At 37.5% G+C, this 19,173-nt stretch overlaps 1 protein-coding gene and 1 long non-coding RNA gene across 2 annotated transcripts; one reads left to right on the top strand and one right to left on the bottom strand.

Moving 5' to 3' along the window:
• Positions 1–3,040: 3,040 nt before the first annotated feature.
• LOC120577633 (uncharacterized) lies at positions 3,041–4,745 on the top strand. Its single transcript, XR_005643604.1, has 2 exons — positions 3,041–3,528; positions 3,992–4,745. It is a non-coding gene; the product is annotated as an uncharacterized lncRNA (long non-coding RNA).
• A 12,047-nt stretch (positions 4,746–16,792) lies between these two features.
• LOC112417139 (protein FAR1-RELATED SEQUENCE 5-like) lies at positions 16,793–17,602 on the bottom strand. The gene has a single exon (XM_024772168.2). The coding sequence runs from the start codon at positions 17,600–17,602 to the stop codon at positions 16,793–16,795; it is 810 nt and encodes a 269-aa protein (XP_024627936.2).
• Between the last annotated feature and the right edge of the window lie 1,571 nt (positions 17,603–19,173).

Here is a 19,173-nt window from a genome sequence, read left to right as displayed (position 1 = left end):
TTAAGATTCTCTGGCTTTGATGTGATCTTAGCCTGTGAACCTGAAGCTTCAGGTTTTGACTGAACAACAGTTATAGCATTTGTACCTTCAGGCACAAAGGTGGATTTCAATCCATCCTTGATACAATCACAGTAGCTCTTGAGACTGTATTCTTTGGATTTCTCCTCAGAATATCCAATCCCTTTGCCTTTGTTCTTGTATGTGCTGTAGATCATAGAAGCAACTTTGCTTCTGTCTATTCCAGCCATAATAAAATCATCCAAGGCAATCTCATGTTTATTGCCTGAACCTTTATCACATTTTTCTTGTAGCTTCTGACAAAGACTCTTGAGTCTATCTTCATATGTTGTTGATATGAGGTTAAACCCTTTGAGTTCTTCTTCAGAAGCTTTTAGTTCCAATAGAGTTGACTTTTGTTGTTTCATCAAATCAACATATTTTTCTTTTAAATCTGTCAACTCATTGGTTCTGTGTTCAAACAGTGATAAAAGTTCTTTTAGAGAATCAACAAGTTCTTGTCTAGGGATTTTGGAATATACCTCATTTTCATCTTCTGAATCTGATTCAGCTTCTGATACTGCTTCTGATGATACTGTTGCCACTAACCCAACGGCTGCCTTAGCATCATCATCAGCTTCTTCTTTATCAGAACCAGATTCACTATCCAAATCTTCCCAGGTCGCCATCAAGCTCTTTTTGATTTGCTTTCTGAATTTACTGGAGTTGAAGCTTGATTTCTTGGATTTGCCTTTAAACTTCTCCTTCTGAAGATCAGGGCAATCAGCAATGAAATGACCAGGCTTCTTACAATTGAAGCATCCCTTCTGATCTTCTTTCTTGAAGTTCTTGTAGCTACCTCTCTTGCTCAAAAATTTCTTCTGCTTCCTTGCCAGATACTCAAGCTTGTTGGACAGCATAGCCATCTTTACAGATTGATCTTCATCAGAATCTCCATCAGGTGATTCTTCTTCAGATTCACTGGCTTTGTAGGCTTTGGAAGACTTTGAGGTCTTTCCTTTAGATGGTAAAGCAACGGATTTACTCTTCTTAGAGGTTTCATGCTCATTTAGACTCATTTCATGCACTTTGAGTGAGCTAACAAGATCTTCAACACTTAGAGTATTTAGATCCTTAGCTTCCTCAATAGCAGTTACTTTGGGTCTCCATCTTGAAGGTAAGCTTCTCAAAATCTTACTAACATGATCAGAAGAAACATAGCTTTTCTTCAGTATTTGCAATCCAGAAACTAAAGTTTGAAATCTTGAGTACATTTCTTCTATACTCTCATCATCCTTCATTCTGAAAAGTTCATACTGATGAACTAGCATCAAAGCTTTAGCCTCTTTTACTTTCTTGCTGCCTTCAAAGTTTGCACATAGAGAAGCAAACATAGCTTTCGCAGTAGATTTGTCACTCATTTTCATGTATTCGGTGCGAGGTATAGAAGCCACAATGATTCCTCTTATCTTGTGGTGTTTCTTATAAAGCTTCTTCTGAGCAGGAGTATGTATTCTTCTGTCTATAGCAGCTCCTTCTTCATCCAAATCCAGATCATCAACTCCATCTTCCAGTATATCCCATAGCTCTTCATCCAATCCCATAATAAAGCTGTACATATTAGTTTTCCACCATGAAAACTCTTCTGGATCTCCATTAAACTTTGGAGCTTTTCCAGAGTCTGTTTTCTTGTCAGCAGTATCATAGTCATGCTTGACACTTGTGTATTTTGTAGTAACTGATTCCTCATCTCCAGACATGTTTTTCTAATAGATCTTGAACTGTAACACGGTTAAGTGCTGTGATAACAGAGCAAGCTCTGATACCAATTGAAGGTGAAAAACACAAGAAGGGGGGGGTTGAATTGTGTTTTCTTTTTCTCTTAAAAAATACTTCTTCTGATAAAACTTCAGAAGCAGTTTGATTGCTTCTGATGAAATGATCAGAGTCAGATTGCAGCGGAAAAGAACAGAGCAGAGAAAAGAAAGACAAAGACACAAGCAGTTATCCTGGTTCCTTCCACAACACGGAAGTAGTCCAGTCCCCCTTGCACTTCCAAGGAGATTTCACTATAATCACAAAGATTACAACTGCTCAATACTTTCTAAGTATGAGACTTCACAAAACTATGCTCAAGCACACACGCAAGAGTCTTCCAATGCTCAAGCACTAAGCAAGAGACTTCTAATGCTCAAGCACGCAGGCAAGAGACTTCTAATCAAACAAAAATACAGAGAATTGAGTTTGAATTGAACACTTGATATACAATCAGTGGTGTTCACAATACAATACAGAAAAGACTCTAGACTTTGAATTTCTAAGATGTATCAAATCAGTGCAGAAATTCAGTGTGCTTTGTAGAATCAAATTGACAGAGTTTTGGCGCTTTTAAACTTATGTATCTCTGTCTACAATCTTCAAGTCTTCACTCCTTTATATAGAGGCGTGAAAGAGACGTTGAGATAATCAGCACGTCTAAAGAGTCGTTTGAAATCCTTTGATTATCCACCAGTGATCCTTTGCCTGATTTGGGTGTAGTCCTTTGAAGAATAAACTTCAAATTCATTCCCATCTTGAGTGTACAATTCTGCAGGCATGGCTGTTGTTTTGTCTTGTAGCGTAGACAGAAAACAGAGTAGTGGAGGTAGTGGTTGTACACTTGTACTTTGCCACCACATCTTTCGAACTTGCACGATGTGTTTCATGTTTCTCAGCTTCGGAAGTATGTTGCGGATCCTTCTCATGTGATTCCGAGGGATGATGATGTGCAGGTTAGGGATAACTTGACTGTTGAGACTATGCCATTGAGGATTGATGACAGAAAGGTGAAGTCCTTGAGAGGTAAAGAGATACCTCTTGTGAGAGTCGTTTGGGGGGGAGCGACTGGTGAAAGTTTGACTTGGGAGCTGGAGAGTAAGATGCGGGAGTCGTATCCGGAGTTGTTTGCTTGAGGTAAGATTTCGAGGACGAAATTCTGTAATTTGGGGAGAGTTGTAACGCCCCATAGAAACTATAGATTCAAATGTTTTGTCTCAATTGAAACTACCAAACAGAAGCCCCATAGATTGAAATGTAATAGAGTATTGTACTTATAAATGAAAGAATTCAACTAAACAACCTAAAATTAGTAGACAAAACAATACTCTTTCATTCTTTCTGTTGTAAAGTAACTCAAGTAATATTATAGAATCCATAACAACATTTGAGTATGGTAGACCAAATCAAGGTGATGTCTTGGTATTGGAGTTTGCGTATAATGAAAAATGTTTCTTGCCTTCACTATGAATGGTGTTGGAATTCAGGGGAGTGTCTTTTGAGGTAATTTTGGGCTTATCATTGTGGAGGGTTGTAGCTGCTGTTTTGCTGATTGGTGTGTCAATTCATTGCAAGCCGTCGTGATTTGTTGTCGTGGCTGTTTTGGTGTTGTCATCGGGCATCTCATGCTGCCTTCTATCACAGGGCCAGCAGGTTTTTGTGGGATTTTGCTAGTTTGTAGGAGTTGAATGTTAGTGGGGGTTCTTTGGTTTTGAGGTTTGTCTGCTTATATACGAAACCTTTCTCTATCTATGTAGCTTGTGCGTCTTGTACGAGCTTGCTTTCAATAATATTTTCTATTTAAAAAAAAAAAAACTTCATTTCAAAAATTCTTGGCATTTTACTTATATTACTTTTCCTTGGTAACATAAGTCCACAAATTGAACAGATTTTTTCAAATAGCATACTCTTGATTCTCTTGTGTGGTTGAGATGAAAGACTTGTTACCATTCATTGAACAAGTGGAAAAGCCATATGTTTTCTATAAACTAATTATGGCCTTTTGATAGAAAAAAGAAGACACCATATGTTTTCTTTAGTGTGTGACTGAATTAAATGACCGTTGGAAATGCATAAACTGATCAATGTGGTGTGACAAGTTTTGCTTTGAATCGTGTCTAGTTTATGTTCTTTTCAATTTCTGTCAATCTTATTTATCTCTATTTTCCTTTATGTCCAGCATGAGGAGTTAAGTTCATGTTCATCTAGACTGTCGGGGAAAGGAAAATGACATTTAGTAATGAGGTTAATGCTGCAGCTAGGCATTCTCCTCAGGGAAAAAGGGTGTGGAAAATGATGGTGAAGTGGCGTTGGACCCTCTAACATTGGCTACAGACGACCAACTTTGCGAAATGGATAGGCTACGAACTGATGCTGCGGTTACCTCTACCATTTTTAGTTGTGCCAGTATTGACCATATTCATTCAAACAGTAGAGGACTTGATGCTGGAAGTTCAAACAATATTGAGTAGGGCAGAAAGTTTTGCATACTAAAAAAAAAGATATACAATCATGCAATTGAGATTATTATACATTCTTGAAAGTTTGCTAATGAGATGTTTGCTGAAGAAGAGAAGAAAACACACGTGTAGACAGAGCAAAGGAGTATCATTGGTAGCTATGGGCATTGGACATATTTACTCAACCTTTACTAGTGTACTTCGAACCCAAGTTTGAATATGAAATTGAAGATAATGAAGATCTAGAGAAGTTTGAGACTTCAACTGATGCACCTCCCATCTAGACAATTGTTGACCACCATTTTTTTTATCAACTTGTCATTGTATCATATAAAATGTTATGTGTTTGAAAATGAAACCATGTACTTTATTGTCTTCCCAACTGTTTAAAATGACTTTCATATTGTAAATATAAAATTGGTGTACTTTTGAATTGTTTCCAGATTGTAAAAATAAAGGTAATATATTTTTTAATTGTGTTCTTCATTCTAATGCATTTACCATATTAATTTTAAATTATGCCCAAGTAATTAATAATACTTCCTCATATACTCCTAAATTTATCATAACCAATTCTCAATAGCCAATGAACTTGCCAAGACAAACATCATAGAGCAACCTTATACAACTTTACTATAAATGGTCACAAATAATATCAGAATTGATGATATATCAGTGTTATTTCTTCTTGTAGCAGCAATAACCTTCAACAAACAACAACTCCTTATATTAAAGTAAAATGTTACAAGTGGAAGCAAAAGATAGCCTAAAAAGAAAAACAATAAAAGCAACTGCCAACTAGCTGAAACTGTAACGCCCTAGCTATTTATTTAATTATTTTATTATGTGGAGTATATATATATATTATTATATATGATGTTTGGTGATTTATGCGGAGTATATATATGCATATAATTGTGTATATGTGATTTTTGGGTGATTTATGTGGTGTAATATTTTATTATATGATTTATTTAATAATAATTAGAATAAGTATGAAATATTAGTTATTTTGGAGTTTGGGGAGTTATTTAATAATTATTAAAATTAATGGGGAGCTAATGGAAATATTAGGGAGTTAAGTAAGAGGGAAGTTGAGAAATAGTATCAGAAGCAGTTTTACGTGAAAAACCAACCTTTGGGAGAAGAGGGAGAGAAGAGCAAGTTAGAGCCAAGAATCATTTTTGCTGTACATTTTCTGCAATTTCTAAGGTAAGGGTGGGGTTTACTTCAATAATGTAGTTACTGATTTCTGATTTTGAGTTTAACAGGTTTTGGTGAGGAATTGGGAATTTGGGGTTTTATGTTAGAATGATGATTTTGAAGTTGTAAGCATGATTTTGGGGTTAGAATTAGTTTCTGGTCGCATAGAACACTTACTTATGTATCTGTAAACTGATTTGGGGAGTGATTGGAAGAAAAATAGGATTTTTGGGTAAAACCAGTTTTCTGCCCGTACAGAAGTTCATCGCTCGCCTCGCGAGTAGCTGTGCTCGCCATGGCGAGTGAGCAACTTCATAGCTCGCCTCGCGAGCAGTCCAACTCGCCATGGCGAGTAAGCCCAGACAAAACTTGATTTTTGAAAAGTTGTTATAAATGTTTTGGGGATGGTTTAAGGTACCTAGATGATAATAAAGATGAATGGTGGAAGTTTTAGGTTAAAAAGATGAATAAGGAACTTAGAATTGGAGTTTGAGTGAGAAAATGTCACTTTTTCACGAGAGCACCTGATTTCCACTCGCCTCGAGTTCGCCTTGAACTCGCCATGGCGAGCTAGTGTTTTTGTGAACTCGCCATGGCGAGCAGATGTGCTCGCGAGGCGAGCTAGTGCAGTTTTGAGTGCAGTTCTGCTTGCTTGATTAATGAGGTTCGAGTGTTGTTGTTTAAGCATAATTATATTTAATTGTGCATCATTCTGAATGGTTGAATCTCTGTTGGATGTTGATTGATGATGAAGGATGCATTGTATGTTTTAATTATTAATCATACATGTCGATTAAGTGGAGTCACATGGAGTTGCATTGCATGGTCAGTTGTATGTAGATATACACAAGTAGGTCCATTGCATATGAATAAAAACAGCGGTGAGGGCTTCGGTCCTGGAGTACTAGTTGCTCAACAGCGGTGAGGGCTTCGGTCCTGATTGGTACCACATGCATAATGCATTTCATTAAGAAGTCTAAGATGGTGTCTTAGCAGTGGTCATGTCATTTGCATGAGTCTTGGTTGTTGTTTCAGTTTTATCTGGTGGATGATGTTGGTGTTGAATATGTGTTATATATTTATATACATTGTGATTATGGTGTATTGTTGATGTTGTTGTTGCTTGTGACTTATACATATATATGTTTACAAGATAACGTGTTGTTGTTTAGGGTGTTAGATTCAATTGATGATTTTAATATCTATATTTATTGTTGTGAATCTCACCCCTTCTGCTTGAAAACGTTGCCCTTCCTATGGGTAACTTGTAGGTGATCCTGAGTAGTTGGTGGTGGCTCATTGTCGTGTCTAGGGCTCTGATACGTGGGATGGGAATATTTATATTATTTTATTGTTGTTTTCCTCCTATGTATCAAATTTTGGAACTTGATGATGTGGCCCTTTGTTGGTTGACTTTTGTTGTTTAGGCTTAATGCCAGGATATTGTTGGAGATTTACATCGTTGTGGTTGTTATTGAAATGCAAAACTTTCCGCTGCATTATTTCGAAGTTATGACTGATGTTGAATTAAATAGTTTTATTTTCTATTTAAGAATTTTGGATTTGCAATGTAGCATGCCCGTTTGGTGAAATACTCTGATGTTTATATGTTGTTTTATTGCTTTAAGGTAACGGGATGTTACAAATTGGTATCAAAGCAGGTTGGTCCGTCCGGCCAAGTAGTAGAGTCGTGTTGAGCCACCTAGGATAGAGTGTCAACTTTAATGTTGCTTTTTGTTGTTGTTCTGAGTTGTTGTTTGTCGTGTAGAATCTCGAGATGACTGGAAGTAGTGATGCTGCTCTTGTTGCTGCGCTTGAGGCTGTAGCTCAAGCTGTTCAACAGCAACCTAAGGTTGAGACTGGTGGTGATGGAACCAGGATGTTAGAGACTTTCCTGAGGAATCATCCACCAACTTTCAAGGGTAGGTATGATCCTGACGGTGCTCAGAAGTGGCTGAAGGAGATTGAAAGGATATTCAGGGTCATGCAGTGTTCTGAGGTTCAAAAGGTGCGGTTTGGGACGCACATGCTAGCTGAAGAGGCTGATGATTGGTGGATTAGTCTGTTGCCTGTGTTGGAACAGGATGATGCTGTGGTAACCTGGGCCATGTTCAGGAAGGAGTTTCTGGGCAGGTATTTTCCAGAGGATGTCAGAGGTAAGAAAGAGATTGAATTTCTGGAGTTGAAACAGGGTGACAGGTCTGTCACAGAGTATGCTGCAAAGTTTGTGGAGCTTGCCACATTCTATCCTCATTATAGTGCGGAGACAGCTGAGTTCTCCAAGTGTATTAAGTTTGAGAATGGGCTGAGGGCTGACATCAAAAGGGCTATTGAATATCAACAGATCAGAGTCTTTTCTGAGTTGGTTAACAGGTGTAGAATTTATGAAGAAGACACCAAAGCTCATTATAAGATTATGAGTGAGAGGAGGGGTAAGGGACAACAGAATCGTCCTAAGCCTTACAGTGCTCCTGCTGACAAAGGAAAACAGAAGATGGGTGATGATAGGAGGCCCAAGAGGAGAGATGCTCCTGTCGAGATTGTTTGCTACAAGTGTGGTGAGAAAGGCCACAAGAGTAATGTTTGTGGAAGAGATGATAGGAAGTGTTTCAGGTGTGGTCAGAAGGGTCACAGTTTAGCTGAATGCAAGCGTGGGGACATTGTTTGTTACAACTGCAATGGGGAAGGTCATATCAGTTCACAGTGTCCTGAGCCGAAGAAGACTAGAATTGGTGGAAAGGTTTTTGCTTTGACTGGTACGCAGACTCCTAATGAGGACCGACTTATCAGAGGTACTTGTTTCTTTAATAGTACTCCTTTAATTGCTATTATTGATACTGGTGCTACTCATTGTTTTATTGCTATTGAATGTGCATATAAGTTGGGTTTGGATGTATCTGATATGAAAGGGGAAATGGTTGTTGAAACTCCAGCTAAGGGTTCAGTAACCACTTCTCTTGTTTGTATGCGGTGTCCTATATCTATGTTTGGTAGAGATTTTGTGATTGATTTAGTTTGTCTGCCGTTGACGGGTATGGATGTGATTTTTGGTATGAATTGGTTAGAGTATAATCGGGTTCATATCAACTGCTTTAGTAAGACGGTACATTTCTCTTCTGCTGAGGATGAAGGTGAGGTTGAGCTTCTGTCTACGAAACAGTTTGAACGTGATGGTATCCTGATGTATTCTCTAATGGCACAATTGTCGTTAGAAAATCAAGCTGTGATTGATGGTTTACCTGTAGTGAATGAATTTCCAGAAGTATTCCCTGATGAGATTCCTGATGTGCCACCAGAGAGGGAGGTTGAATTTTCAATTGATCTTGTTCCAGGAACTAAGCCGGTGTCGATGGCACCGTACCGTATGTCAGCTTCTGAGTTAGCTGAGTTGAAGAAACAGTTGGAGGACCTGTTAGATAAGAAGTTTGTAAGACCCAGTGTTTCGCCTTGGGGAGCACCGGTGTTGTTGGTCAAAAAGAAGGATGGTAGTATGAGACTGTGTATAGATTACCGTCAGTTGAACAAAGTTACGATTAAGAACAGGTATCCGCTTCCTAGAATTGACGACTTGATGGATCAGTTGGTTGGTGCTAAGATATTTAGTAAGATTGATTTGAGGTCTGGTTATCATCAGATAAAGGTGAAGGATGAAGATATGCAGAAGACGGCCTTTAGGACACGTTATGGTCATTACGAGTACAAAGTGATGCCTTTCGGTGTTACTAATGCGCCTGGTGTTTTTATGGAGTACATGAATCGAATTTTCCATGCTTTCCTGGATAAGTTTGTTGTAGTATTTATTGATGATATTTTAATCTATTCCAAGAATGAGGAGGAGCATGCAGAGCATCTGAGAATTGTATTGCAAGTGTTGAAGGAAAAGAGATTGTATGCAAAGTTGTCGAAATGTGAGTTCTGGTTAAGTGAAGTGAGCTTTCTGGGTCACATTATTTCTGGTAGTGGTATTGCAGTGGATCCTTCAAAAGTTGATGCGGTATCACAATGGGAGACTCTGAAGTCGGTAACTGAGATCAGAAGTTTTCTGGGTTTGGCTGGTTATTATCGCAGGTTCATAGAAGGGTTCTCAAAATTGGCTCTTCCGTTGACACAGTTGACCTGTAAGGGTAAGTCTTTTGTGTGGGATGCTCAGTGTGAGAGTAGTTTCAATGAGTTGAAGCGAAGATTGACAACTGCTCCTGTTTTGATTTTGCCTAAACCAGAAGAACCGTTTGTTGTGTATTGTGATGCATCTAAGCTGGGCTTAGGTGGTGTCCTGATGCAAGATGGTAAGGTGGTAGCGTATGCTTCCAGGCAGTTGCGTGTTCATGAGAAGAATTATCCTACACATGACCTGGAGTTAGCTGCGGTGGTTTTTGTTTTGAAAATTTGGAGGCATTATTTGTACGGATCCAGATTTGAGGTGTTCAGTGATCATAAAAGTTTGAAGTATTTATTTGACCAGAAGGAACTGAACATGAGGCAGAGGAGGTGGTTAGAGTTACTGAAGGATTTTGATTTTGGTTTGAATTACCATCCTGGTAAGGCCAATGTGGTTGCTGATGCTTTGAGTAGGAAAACTTTGCACATGTCTGCTTTGATGGTGAAAGAGTTTGAGTTGTTAGAACAGTTCAGAGATATGAGTCTTGTCTGTGAATTGTCACCCCAGAGTATACAGTTGGGAATGTTGAAAATTGATAGTGACTTCTTGAACAGTATCCGAGAAGCTCAGAAAGAAGATTTGAAGTTTGTTGATTTGATGACTTCTGGTAACGACACTGAGGATAGTGATTTCAAAGTTGATGATCAGGGTGTGCTGAGGTTCAGAGGTAGAGTTTGTATTCCTGACAATGAAGAGTTGAAGAAGTTGATTCTAGAGGAGAGTCACAAGAGTAGGTTGAGTATTCACCCAGGGGCTACAAAGATGTACCATGATTTGAAGAAACTGTTTTGGTGGTCTGGTTTGAAAAGAGATGTTGCTAAGTTCGTTTATGCCTGTTTGGTTTGTCAGAAGTCCAAGGTTGAGCATCAGAAGCCTGCAGGGTTGTTGACACCGTTAGATGTACCGGAGTGGAAGTGGGACAGTATCTCTACGGATTTTGTGACGAGTTTACCGAACACTCCGAGGGGGCATGACGCTATTTGGGTTGTTGTCGACCGGTTGACGAAGTCGGCACACTTCATTCCTATTAATATCAGTTATCCGGTAGCGCAGTTGGCAGAGATTTATATTCATAGTGTGGTGAAACTTCATGGTGTTCCGTCGAGTATTGTGTCGGATAGAGATCCGAGGTTCACTTCTAGATTTTGGAAGAGTTTACAGGACGCCTTGGGTTCGAAGTTGAGGTTGAGTTTGGCTTATCATCCTCAAACAGATGGTCAGTCGGAGAGGACAATTCAATCATTGGAAGATTTGTTGAGAGTGTGTGTGCTTGAACAAGGTGGAGCTTGGGATAGTCACTTACCTTTGATTGAGTTTACTTATAACAACAGCTATCACTCGAGTATTGGTATGGCACCGTTCGAAGCCTTGTATGGTCGGAGGTGTAGGACTCCTTTATGCTGGTTTGAGTCGGGTGAGAGTGTTGTGTTGGGACCGGATTTGGTTCACGAGACTACTAAGAAAGTCAGGTTGATAAGGGAAAAGATGAAAGCTTCGCAGAGTCGACAGAAAAGTTACCATGACAAGCGAAGAAAGGATCTGGAGTTTCAGGAGGGTGATCATGTTTTTCTGAGGGTCACTCCTTTGACGGGTGTTGGACGTGCTTTGAAGTCGAGGAAGTTGACTCCTAAGTTTATTGGTCCGTATCAGATTTCAGAGAGAATTGGTACAGTGGCATATAGAGTTGGTTTGCCACCACATCTTTCGAACTTGCACGATGTGTTTCATGTTTCTCAGCTTCGGAAGTATGTTGCGGATCCTTCTCATGTGATTCCGAGGGATGATGATGTGCAGGTTAGGGATAACTTGACTGTTGAGACTATGCCATTGAGGATTGATGACAGAAAGGTGAAGTCCTTGAGAGGTAAAGAGATACCTCTTGTGAGAGTCGTTTGGGGGGGAGCGACTGGTGAAAGTTTGACTTGGGAGCTGGAGAGTAAGATGCGGGAGTCGTATCCGGAGTTGTTTGCTTGAGGTAAGATTTCGAGGACGAAATTCTGTAATTTGGGGAGAGTTGTAACGCCCCATAGAAACTATAGATTCAAATGTTTTGTCTCAATTGAAACTACCAAACAGAAGCCCCATAGATTGAAATGTAATAGAGTATTGTACTTATAAATGAAAGAATTCAACTAAACAACCTAAAATTAGTAGACAAAACAATACTCTTTCATTCTTTCTGTTGTAAAGTAACTCAAGTAATATTATAGAATCCATAACAACATTTGAGTATGGTAGACCAAATCAAGGTGATGTCTTGGTATTGGAGTTTGCGTATAATGAAAAATGTTTCTTGCCTTCACTATGAATGGTGTTGGAATTCAGGGGAGTGTCTTTTGAGGTAATTTTGGGCTTATCATTGTGGAGGGTTGTAGCTGCTGTTTTGCTGATTGGTGTGTCAATTCATTGCAAGCCGTCGTGATTTGTTGTCGTGGCTGTTTTGGTGTTGTCATCGGGCATCTCATGCTGCCTTCTATCACAGGGCCAACAGGTTTTTGTGGGATTTTGCTAGTTTGTAGGAGTTGAATGTTAGTGGGGGTTCTTTGGTTTTGAGGTTTGTCTGCTTATATACGAAACCTTTCTCTATCTATGTAGCTTGTGCGTCTTGTACGAGCTTGCTTTCAATAATATTTTCTATTTAAAAAAAAAAAAACTTCATTTCAAAAATTCTTGGCATTTTACTTATATTACTTTTCCTTGGTAACATAAGTCCACAAATTGAACAGATTTTTTCAAATAGCATACTCTTGATTCTCTTGTGTGGTTGAGATGAAAGATTTGTTACCATTCATTGAACAAGTGGAAAAGCCATATGTTTTCTATAAACTAATTATGGCCTTTTGATAGAAAAAAGAAGACACCATATGTTTTCTTTAGTGTGTGACTGAATTAAATGACCGTTGGAAATGCATAAACTGATCAATGTGGTATGACAAGTTTTGCTTTGAATCGTGTCTAGTTTATGTTCTTTTCAATTTCTGTCAATCTTATTTATCTCTATTTTCCTTTATGTCCAGCATGAGGAGTTAAGTTCATGTTCATCTAGACTGTCGGGGAAAGGAAAATGACATTTAGTAATGAGGTTAATGCTGCAGCTAGGCATTCTCCTCAGGGAAAAAGGGTGTGGAAAATGATGGTGAAGTGGCGTTGGACCCTCTAACATTGGCTACAGACGACCAACTTTGCGAAATGGATAGGCTACGAACTGATGCTGCGGTTACCTCTACCATTTTTAGTTGTGCCAGTATTGACCATATTCATTCAAACAGTAGAGGACTTGATGCTGGAAGTTCAAACAATATTGAGTAGGGCAGAAAGTTTTGCATTCTAAAAAAAAAGATATACAATCATGCAATTGAGATTATTATACATTCTTGAAAGTTTGCTAATGAGATGTTTGCTGAAGAAGAGAAGAAAACACACGTGTAGACAGAGCAAAGGAGTATCATTGGTAGCTATGGGCATTGGACATATTTACTCAACCTTTACTAGTGTACTTCGAACCCAAGTTTGAATATGAAATTGAAGATAATGAAGATCTAGAGAAGTTTGAGACTTCAACTGATGCACCTCCCATCTAGACAATTGTTGACCACCATTTTTTTTATCAACTTGTCATTGTATCATATAAAATGTTATGTGTTTGAAAATGAAACCATGTACTTTATTGTCTTCCCAACTGTTTAAAATGACTTTCATATTGTAAATATAAAATTGGTGTACTTTTGAATTGTTTCCAGATTGTAAAAATAAAGGTAATATATTTTTTAATTGTGTTCTTCATTCTAATGCATTTACCATATTAATTTTAAATTATGCCCAAGTAATTAATAATACTTCCTCATATACTCCTAAATTTATCATAACCAATTCTCAATAGCCAATGAACTTGCCAAGACAAACATCATAGAGCAACCTTATACAACTTTACTATAAATGGTCACAAATAATATCAGAATTGATGATATATCAGTGTTGTTTCTTCTTGTAGCAGCAATAACATTCAACAAACAACAACTCCTTATATTAAAGTAAAATGTTACAAGTGGAAGCAAAAGATAGCCTAAAAAGAAAAACAATAAAAGCAACTGCCAACTAGCTGAAACTGTAACGCCCTAGCTATTTATTTAATTATTTTATTATGTGGAGTATATATATATTATTATATATGATGTTTGGTGATTTATGCGGAGTATATATATGCATATAATTGTGTATATGTGATTTTTGGGTGATTTATGTGGTGTAATATTTTATTATATGATTTATTTAATAATAATTAGAATAAGTATGAAATATTAGTTATTTTGGAGTTTGGGGAGTTATTTAATAATTATTAAAATTAATGGGGAGCTAATGGAAATATTAGGGAGTTAAGTAAGAGGGAAGTTGAGAAATAGTATCAGAAGCAGTTTTACGTGAAAAACCAACCTTTGGGAGAAGAGGGAGAGAAGAGCAAGTTAGAGCCAAGAATCATTTTTGCTGTACATTTTCTGCAATTTCTAAGGTAAGGGTGGGGTTTACTTCAATAATGTAGTTACTGATTTCTGATTTTGAGTTTAACAGGTTTTGGTGAGGAATTGGGAATTTGGGGTTTTATGTTAGAATGATGATTTTGAAGTTGTAAGCATGATTTTGGGGTTAGAATTAGTTTCTGGTCGCATAGAACACTTACTTATGTATCTGTAAACTGATTTGGGGAGTGATTGGAAGAAAAATGGGATTTTTGGGTAAAACCAGTTTTCTGCCCGTACAGAAGTTCATCGCTCGCCTCGCGAGTAGCTGTGCTCGCCATGGCGAGTGAGCAACTTCATAGCTCGCCTCGCGAGCAGTCCAACTCGCCATGGCGAGTAAGCCCAGACAAAACTTGATTTTTGAAAAGTTGTTATAAGATGTTTTGGGGATGGTTTAAGGTACCTAGATGATAATAAAGATGAATGGTGGAAGTTTTAGGTTAAAAAGATGAATAAGGAACTTAGAATTGGAGTTTGAGTGAGAAAATGTCACTTTTTCCCGAGAGCACCTGATTTCCACTCGCCTCGAGTTCGCCTTGAACTCGCCATGGCGAGCTAGTGTTTTTGTGAACTCGCCATGGCGAGCAGATGTGCTCGCGAGGCGAGCTAGTGCAGTTTTGAGTGCAGTTCTGCTTGCTTGATTAATGAGGTTCGAGTGTTGTTGTTTAAGCATAATTATATTTAATTGTGCATCATTCTGAATGGTTGAATCTCTGTTGGATGTTGATTGATGATGAAGGATGCATTGTATGTTTTAATTATTAATCATACATGTCGATTAAGTGGAGTCACATGGAGTTGCATTGCATGGTCAGTTGTATGTAGATATACACAAGTAGGTCCATTGCATATGCATAAAAACAGCGGTGAGGGCTTCGGTCCTGGAGTACTAGTTGCTCAACAGCGGTGAGGGCTTCGGTCCTGATTGGTACCACATGCATAATGCATTTCATTAAGAAGTCTAAGATGGTGTCTTAGCAGTGGTCATGTCATTTGCATGAGTCTTGGTTGTTGTTTCAGTTTTATCTGGTGGATGATGTTGGTGTTGAATATGTGTTATATATTTATATACATTGTGATTATGGTGTATTGTTGATGTTGTTGTTGCTTGTGACTTATACATATATATGTTTACAAGATAATGTGTTGTTGTTTAGGGTGTTATATTCAATTGATGATTTTAATATCTATATTTATTGTTGTGAATCTCACCCCTTCTGCTTGAAAACGTTGCCCTTCCTATGGGTAACTTGTAGGTGATCCTGAGTAGTTGGTGGTGGCTCATTGTCGTGTCTAGGGCTCTGATACGTGGGATGGGAATATTTATATTATTTTATTGTTGTTTTCCTCCTATGTATCAAATTTTGAAACTTGATGATGTGGCCCTTTGTTGGTTGACTTTTGTTGTTTAGGCTTAATGCCAAGATATTGTTGGAGATTTACATCGTTGTGGTTGTTATTGAAATGCAAAACTTTCCGCTGCATTATTTCGAAGTTATGACTGATGTTGAATTAAATAGTTTTATTTTCTATTTAAGAATTTTGGATTTGCAATGTAGCATGCCCGTTTGGTGAAATACTCTGATGTTTATATGTTGTTTTATTGCTTTTGGGTAACGGGGTGTTACAGAAACTAAAATAGTAACTCCTACAAATCAAATATCAAACCGAACAGATCCCCTCCTAGTAAACACAATCTGAAAAGTTGCAAAATCAGACCCGCACAGCCGCACCAGAGGTACAAAAGTTGGGGAATTCCCACCAGAAAAATAGATGGAAAATCACACCAGGACCGCATCCAAAACCTAAAATCACGCCATAAGTGCATCCAAAGCCTAGAATCACATCAGAGAAATCCACCACCTTTGACTTCGGCAAAATTATCCCTTATTGGGAAAACAGGTCTGCAACAAACCAATACTAGGAATTAACACTAGAAGAACATGATCTTGTAACAATAATATATTTAGGATCAAAATTATAATTGTATAGCATTACCAGCAAAACAATAACAACAATACCTCTTAATCAACCAAACTAGAAGCTTTAACATTGGAATTTGAAATTGACCATTGATGATATCACACCTAAAAGACATTGGTTTGTAATTGAATAAACTTGGCATGGTAAAATGAAAAATTCAAATTAACTGCACAGTTACTTGTAACATGTAAATTTTAAGATACCTTCCATGTTTTAAACTTGGACATCTACGTTTGTTGTGGCCTTTTTCAATTGCAATAACTACAACTGATTGAATTTTTCTTGTGCAATTGCAAACTGCCTTTCATTTGTAAAGTGCGTGGACGACCTTTAGGGACCGCACGTGGAGGATCACACAAGTTTATAGTCTGGTCATTGGAGACTTTAGGCATAACTTCAAATTTCGATTTATCAAACTCTTCATTTGGTTCTTCAAGATCCAATTGATCAAGTTTTATGATTGCCTTCTGCAAAGCTTGAATTGCAATATCATCATGCTTTTCTGAGCGTGAACCTCTTTCAGATAGTTCAAGAGACTCAACCATAATACTATTAAATAATGAAGTACTTGAAGCTCTGTTTCTGCCTTCCTCGAGGTCTTCAATTGCAATTCCTTTACTTTTTTCTTTCTTAGCATTTATGGTCCATCGGCTTAGAACATATTAAGAAGGGAGAGAATAGACATTTTCCTTTATGAATACATTTAATACATGTCTACAGAGAATTCCCACAAACTCAAACATGCGACAACTACATTTTGCTTCTTTTGAAATGATCTGAAAAGTCACATGATAGTTAGGTTTTTCTTTGTAAATTTCATGAATCTTGTATGTGGAAACTTCATCAAAAAACTTAACTTTCTCTGCGATAAATATTTGGGACCCAACCAACTCATCCTGAAATATCCTGAACACTTTTCTTGTATAAATTTTTGAAGCCTCTTCTTCCATGGGATATAAAGTACGTAGAAGTGGTTTTGAATTCCTTGTCTTGACATTCTTCTCTCTTTCCTTGTTATAACGTGTGTCAAGAGTCTTCTCATACTGTATCACAAACTTGCTCAATGGAGTACTTGAATTCAAAAAGCCCTTAAAAAATTTATTCATACTTTCACTCCTTTGGGTGGTGGACATTCCAGCACAAAAACTCTGACGTACATAAGAAGGAACCCATTTTTCTCGAATGGAGTAGATCTTCTTTAGCCATTTGTTATCTTGCAACTCGTACTTATCTATCATTGCTCCCCAATCAGAATCAAAGTCATAAGAAGTGATAGTTTGGTGAATGCACTTGTGAAATTGATTTTTAAACTCGCTATGTTGATGATAGATTTGGTTCAAGTACTCTGGAACTTTCTTCTCAATATGCCACATACAATAATGATGATTCACCTCTAGAAAAACCTTTGCAACTGCATTAGAAATAGAAGTGTCTTGATCAGTGATAATAGTTTTAGGACTAACTCCATCCATTGCTTCTAACCAAGTACGTAGCAACCAAACAAAACTCTCTTCAGTTTCATCCCATAACAGAGCACAACCAAAAAGTATAGATTGTTGGTGATGATTAACTCCAGTGAATGGACAAAGGGCATTATGTATTTATTTGTTAAGTATGTTGGATCAAAAGTCACCACATCACCAAAATATTTGTAAGCCATTCTAGACATTGAATCAACCCAAAAGCAATTTGCTAATTTACCTTCTGCGTCCATTTGAAATGCATAAAAAACCCAGGATTCTTCAACTAACAATTCTTAAAGTACGATAACATCAAGTGAGCATCTCCATTTTCTAATTGTTTTTGTCTCTTTACACTTAAATAATTAATAACATCTTGTTGGCTAAATCCAACATTCTCAACACCGCCACTCTCAGTACATAACACTGATGCTATTTTACTAGGGCCTATACCAGAATCATGAAGCACATCAATAAGTTTTTTTTTGCACTGGGGTTTTCTTTCTATGTACTCGAAGATGTTGTGAACTTCTTCGGGAAAATAGTACATGATTATGGTCTCTTACAAATCTAGAAACAATCCACCCATCTTCATTTTTCTTGATGTACAATATTGACTTGCATCCTACCCTTGTTTGATCGTGTACTTTAAGACTACCATTTTCTTTTTTCAATTTTTTTTGGATCTAAAACCCTCCTTTGAACAAAGAATTTCTTGACCAATCACAATACCATTCGTTCTTGATTTAGTAACCCGACCCATGCGAAAACTAAAACCTTTTTTCTTGGCGTACCTTACGTAGTAATCCTTTACATCTTCAATTGATGCAAACTCCATTCCTTCAAAGGGCTCTAAGGGGAGCTCTGATGGTGGTCTATCATTGAGAGAATCTGCATCGATAACATTTGCAAGTACATCATCTGAGCCATTCACTGTGGTATGTTCATGCATATCTGTCATTTCTTGATCAGTCATTGTAGCACCTACAATCCTGTTATGTACATGTGTGATGAAATCAATATACCAACATATATATAAGTAAAATAGTGGTTTCACTTGAAAAGCAACAAAATAAAAATCTACTATAATATGCTATTATAAAGGCTTATTATACTTGCACAGAAGAAACATCCACGACTAGTAATGCTACCCACAACAACCAGCAAACTAAAGATTGGAGGTTATATATATCATTAAGAAAACATTCGATCTAAATTACTATAACAATTATAAAATGAAAAAACCATAATAATAGAGGTGCATGGGATTGGCTACGATTATTATGTACATGAAAAATTCTAAATATTATCACTCAAATATCTAAAAGCTTATCAAGAATAGATGTACAAAAAAACTTAAACAAGTATAACGATGAAAAAGACCATAATAGATGAGTAACTGGGAAGAACTGAAGGATGGGAATTTGATACGTGGATATGATAAACCAAAAAATAAAGATTGTGAAGAGAGTGGAGGAGATTAACGATATTCCATACCTTCAATAAGAAACGGAAGGATGCAACAGAGAGTTGCAGATTCGTTTGTCGAGAATCAAGTACAGAGCGGTTGTGAAAATGAAGGA

Source organism: Medicago truncatula, chromosome 8, assembly GCF_003473485.1.
Source record: "Medicago truncatula cultivar Jemalong A17 chromosome 8, MtrunA17r5.0-ANR, whole genome shotgun sequence".
Classification (NCBI taxonomy): Eukaryota; Viridiplantae; Streptophyta; class Magnoliopsida; order Fabales; family Fabaceae; genus Medicago; species Medicago truncatula.
Note: the sequence above shows the minus strand (reverse complement) of the source record. Positions and strands in the feature narration are given on the sequence as shown.

Excerpts from the sequence above, each read along its gene's own strand:
- LOC112417139 (XM_024772168.2), bottom strand. The coding sequence starts at position 17,602 with ATGGATGGAGTTAGTCCTAAAACTATTATCACTGATCAAGACACTTCT.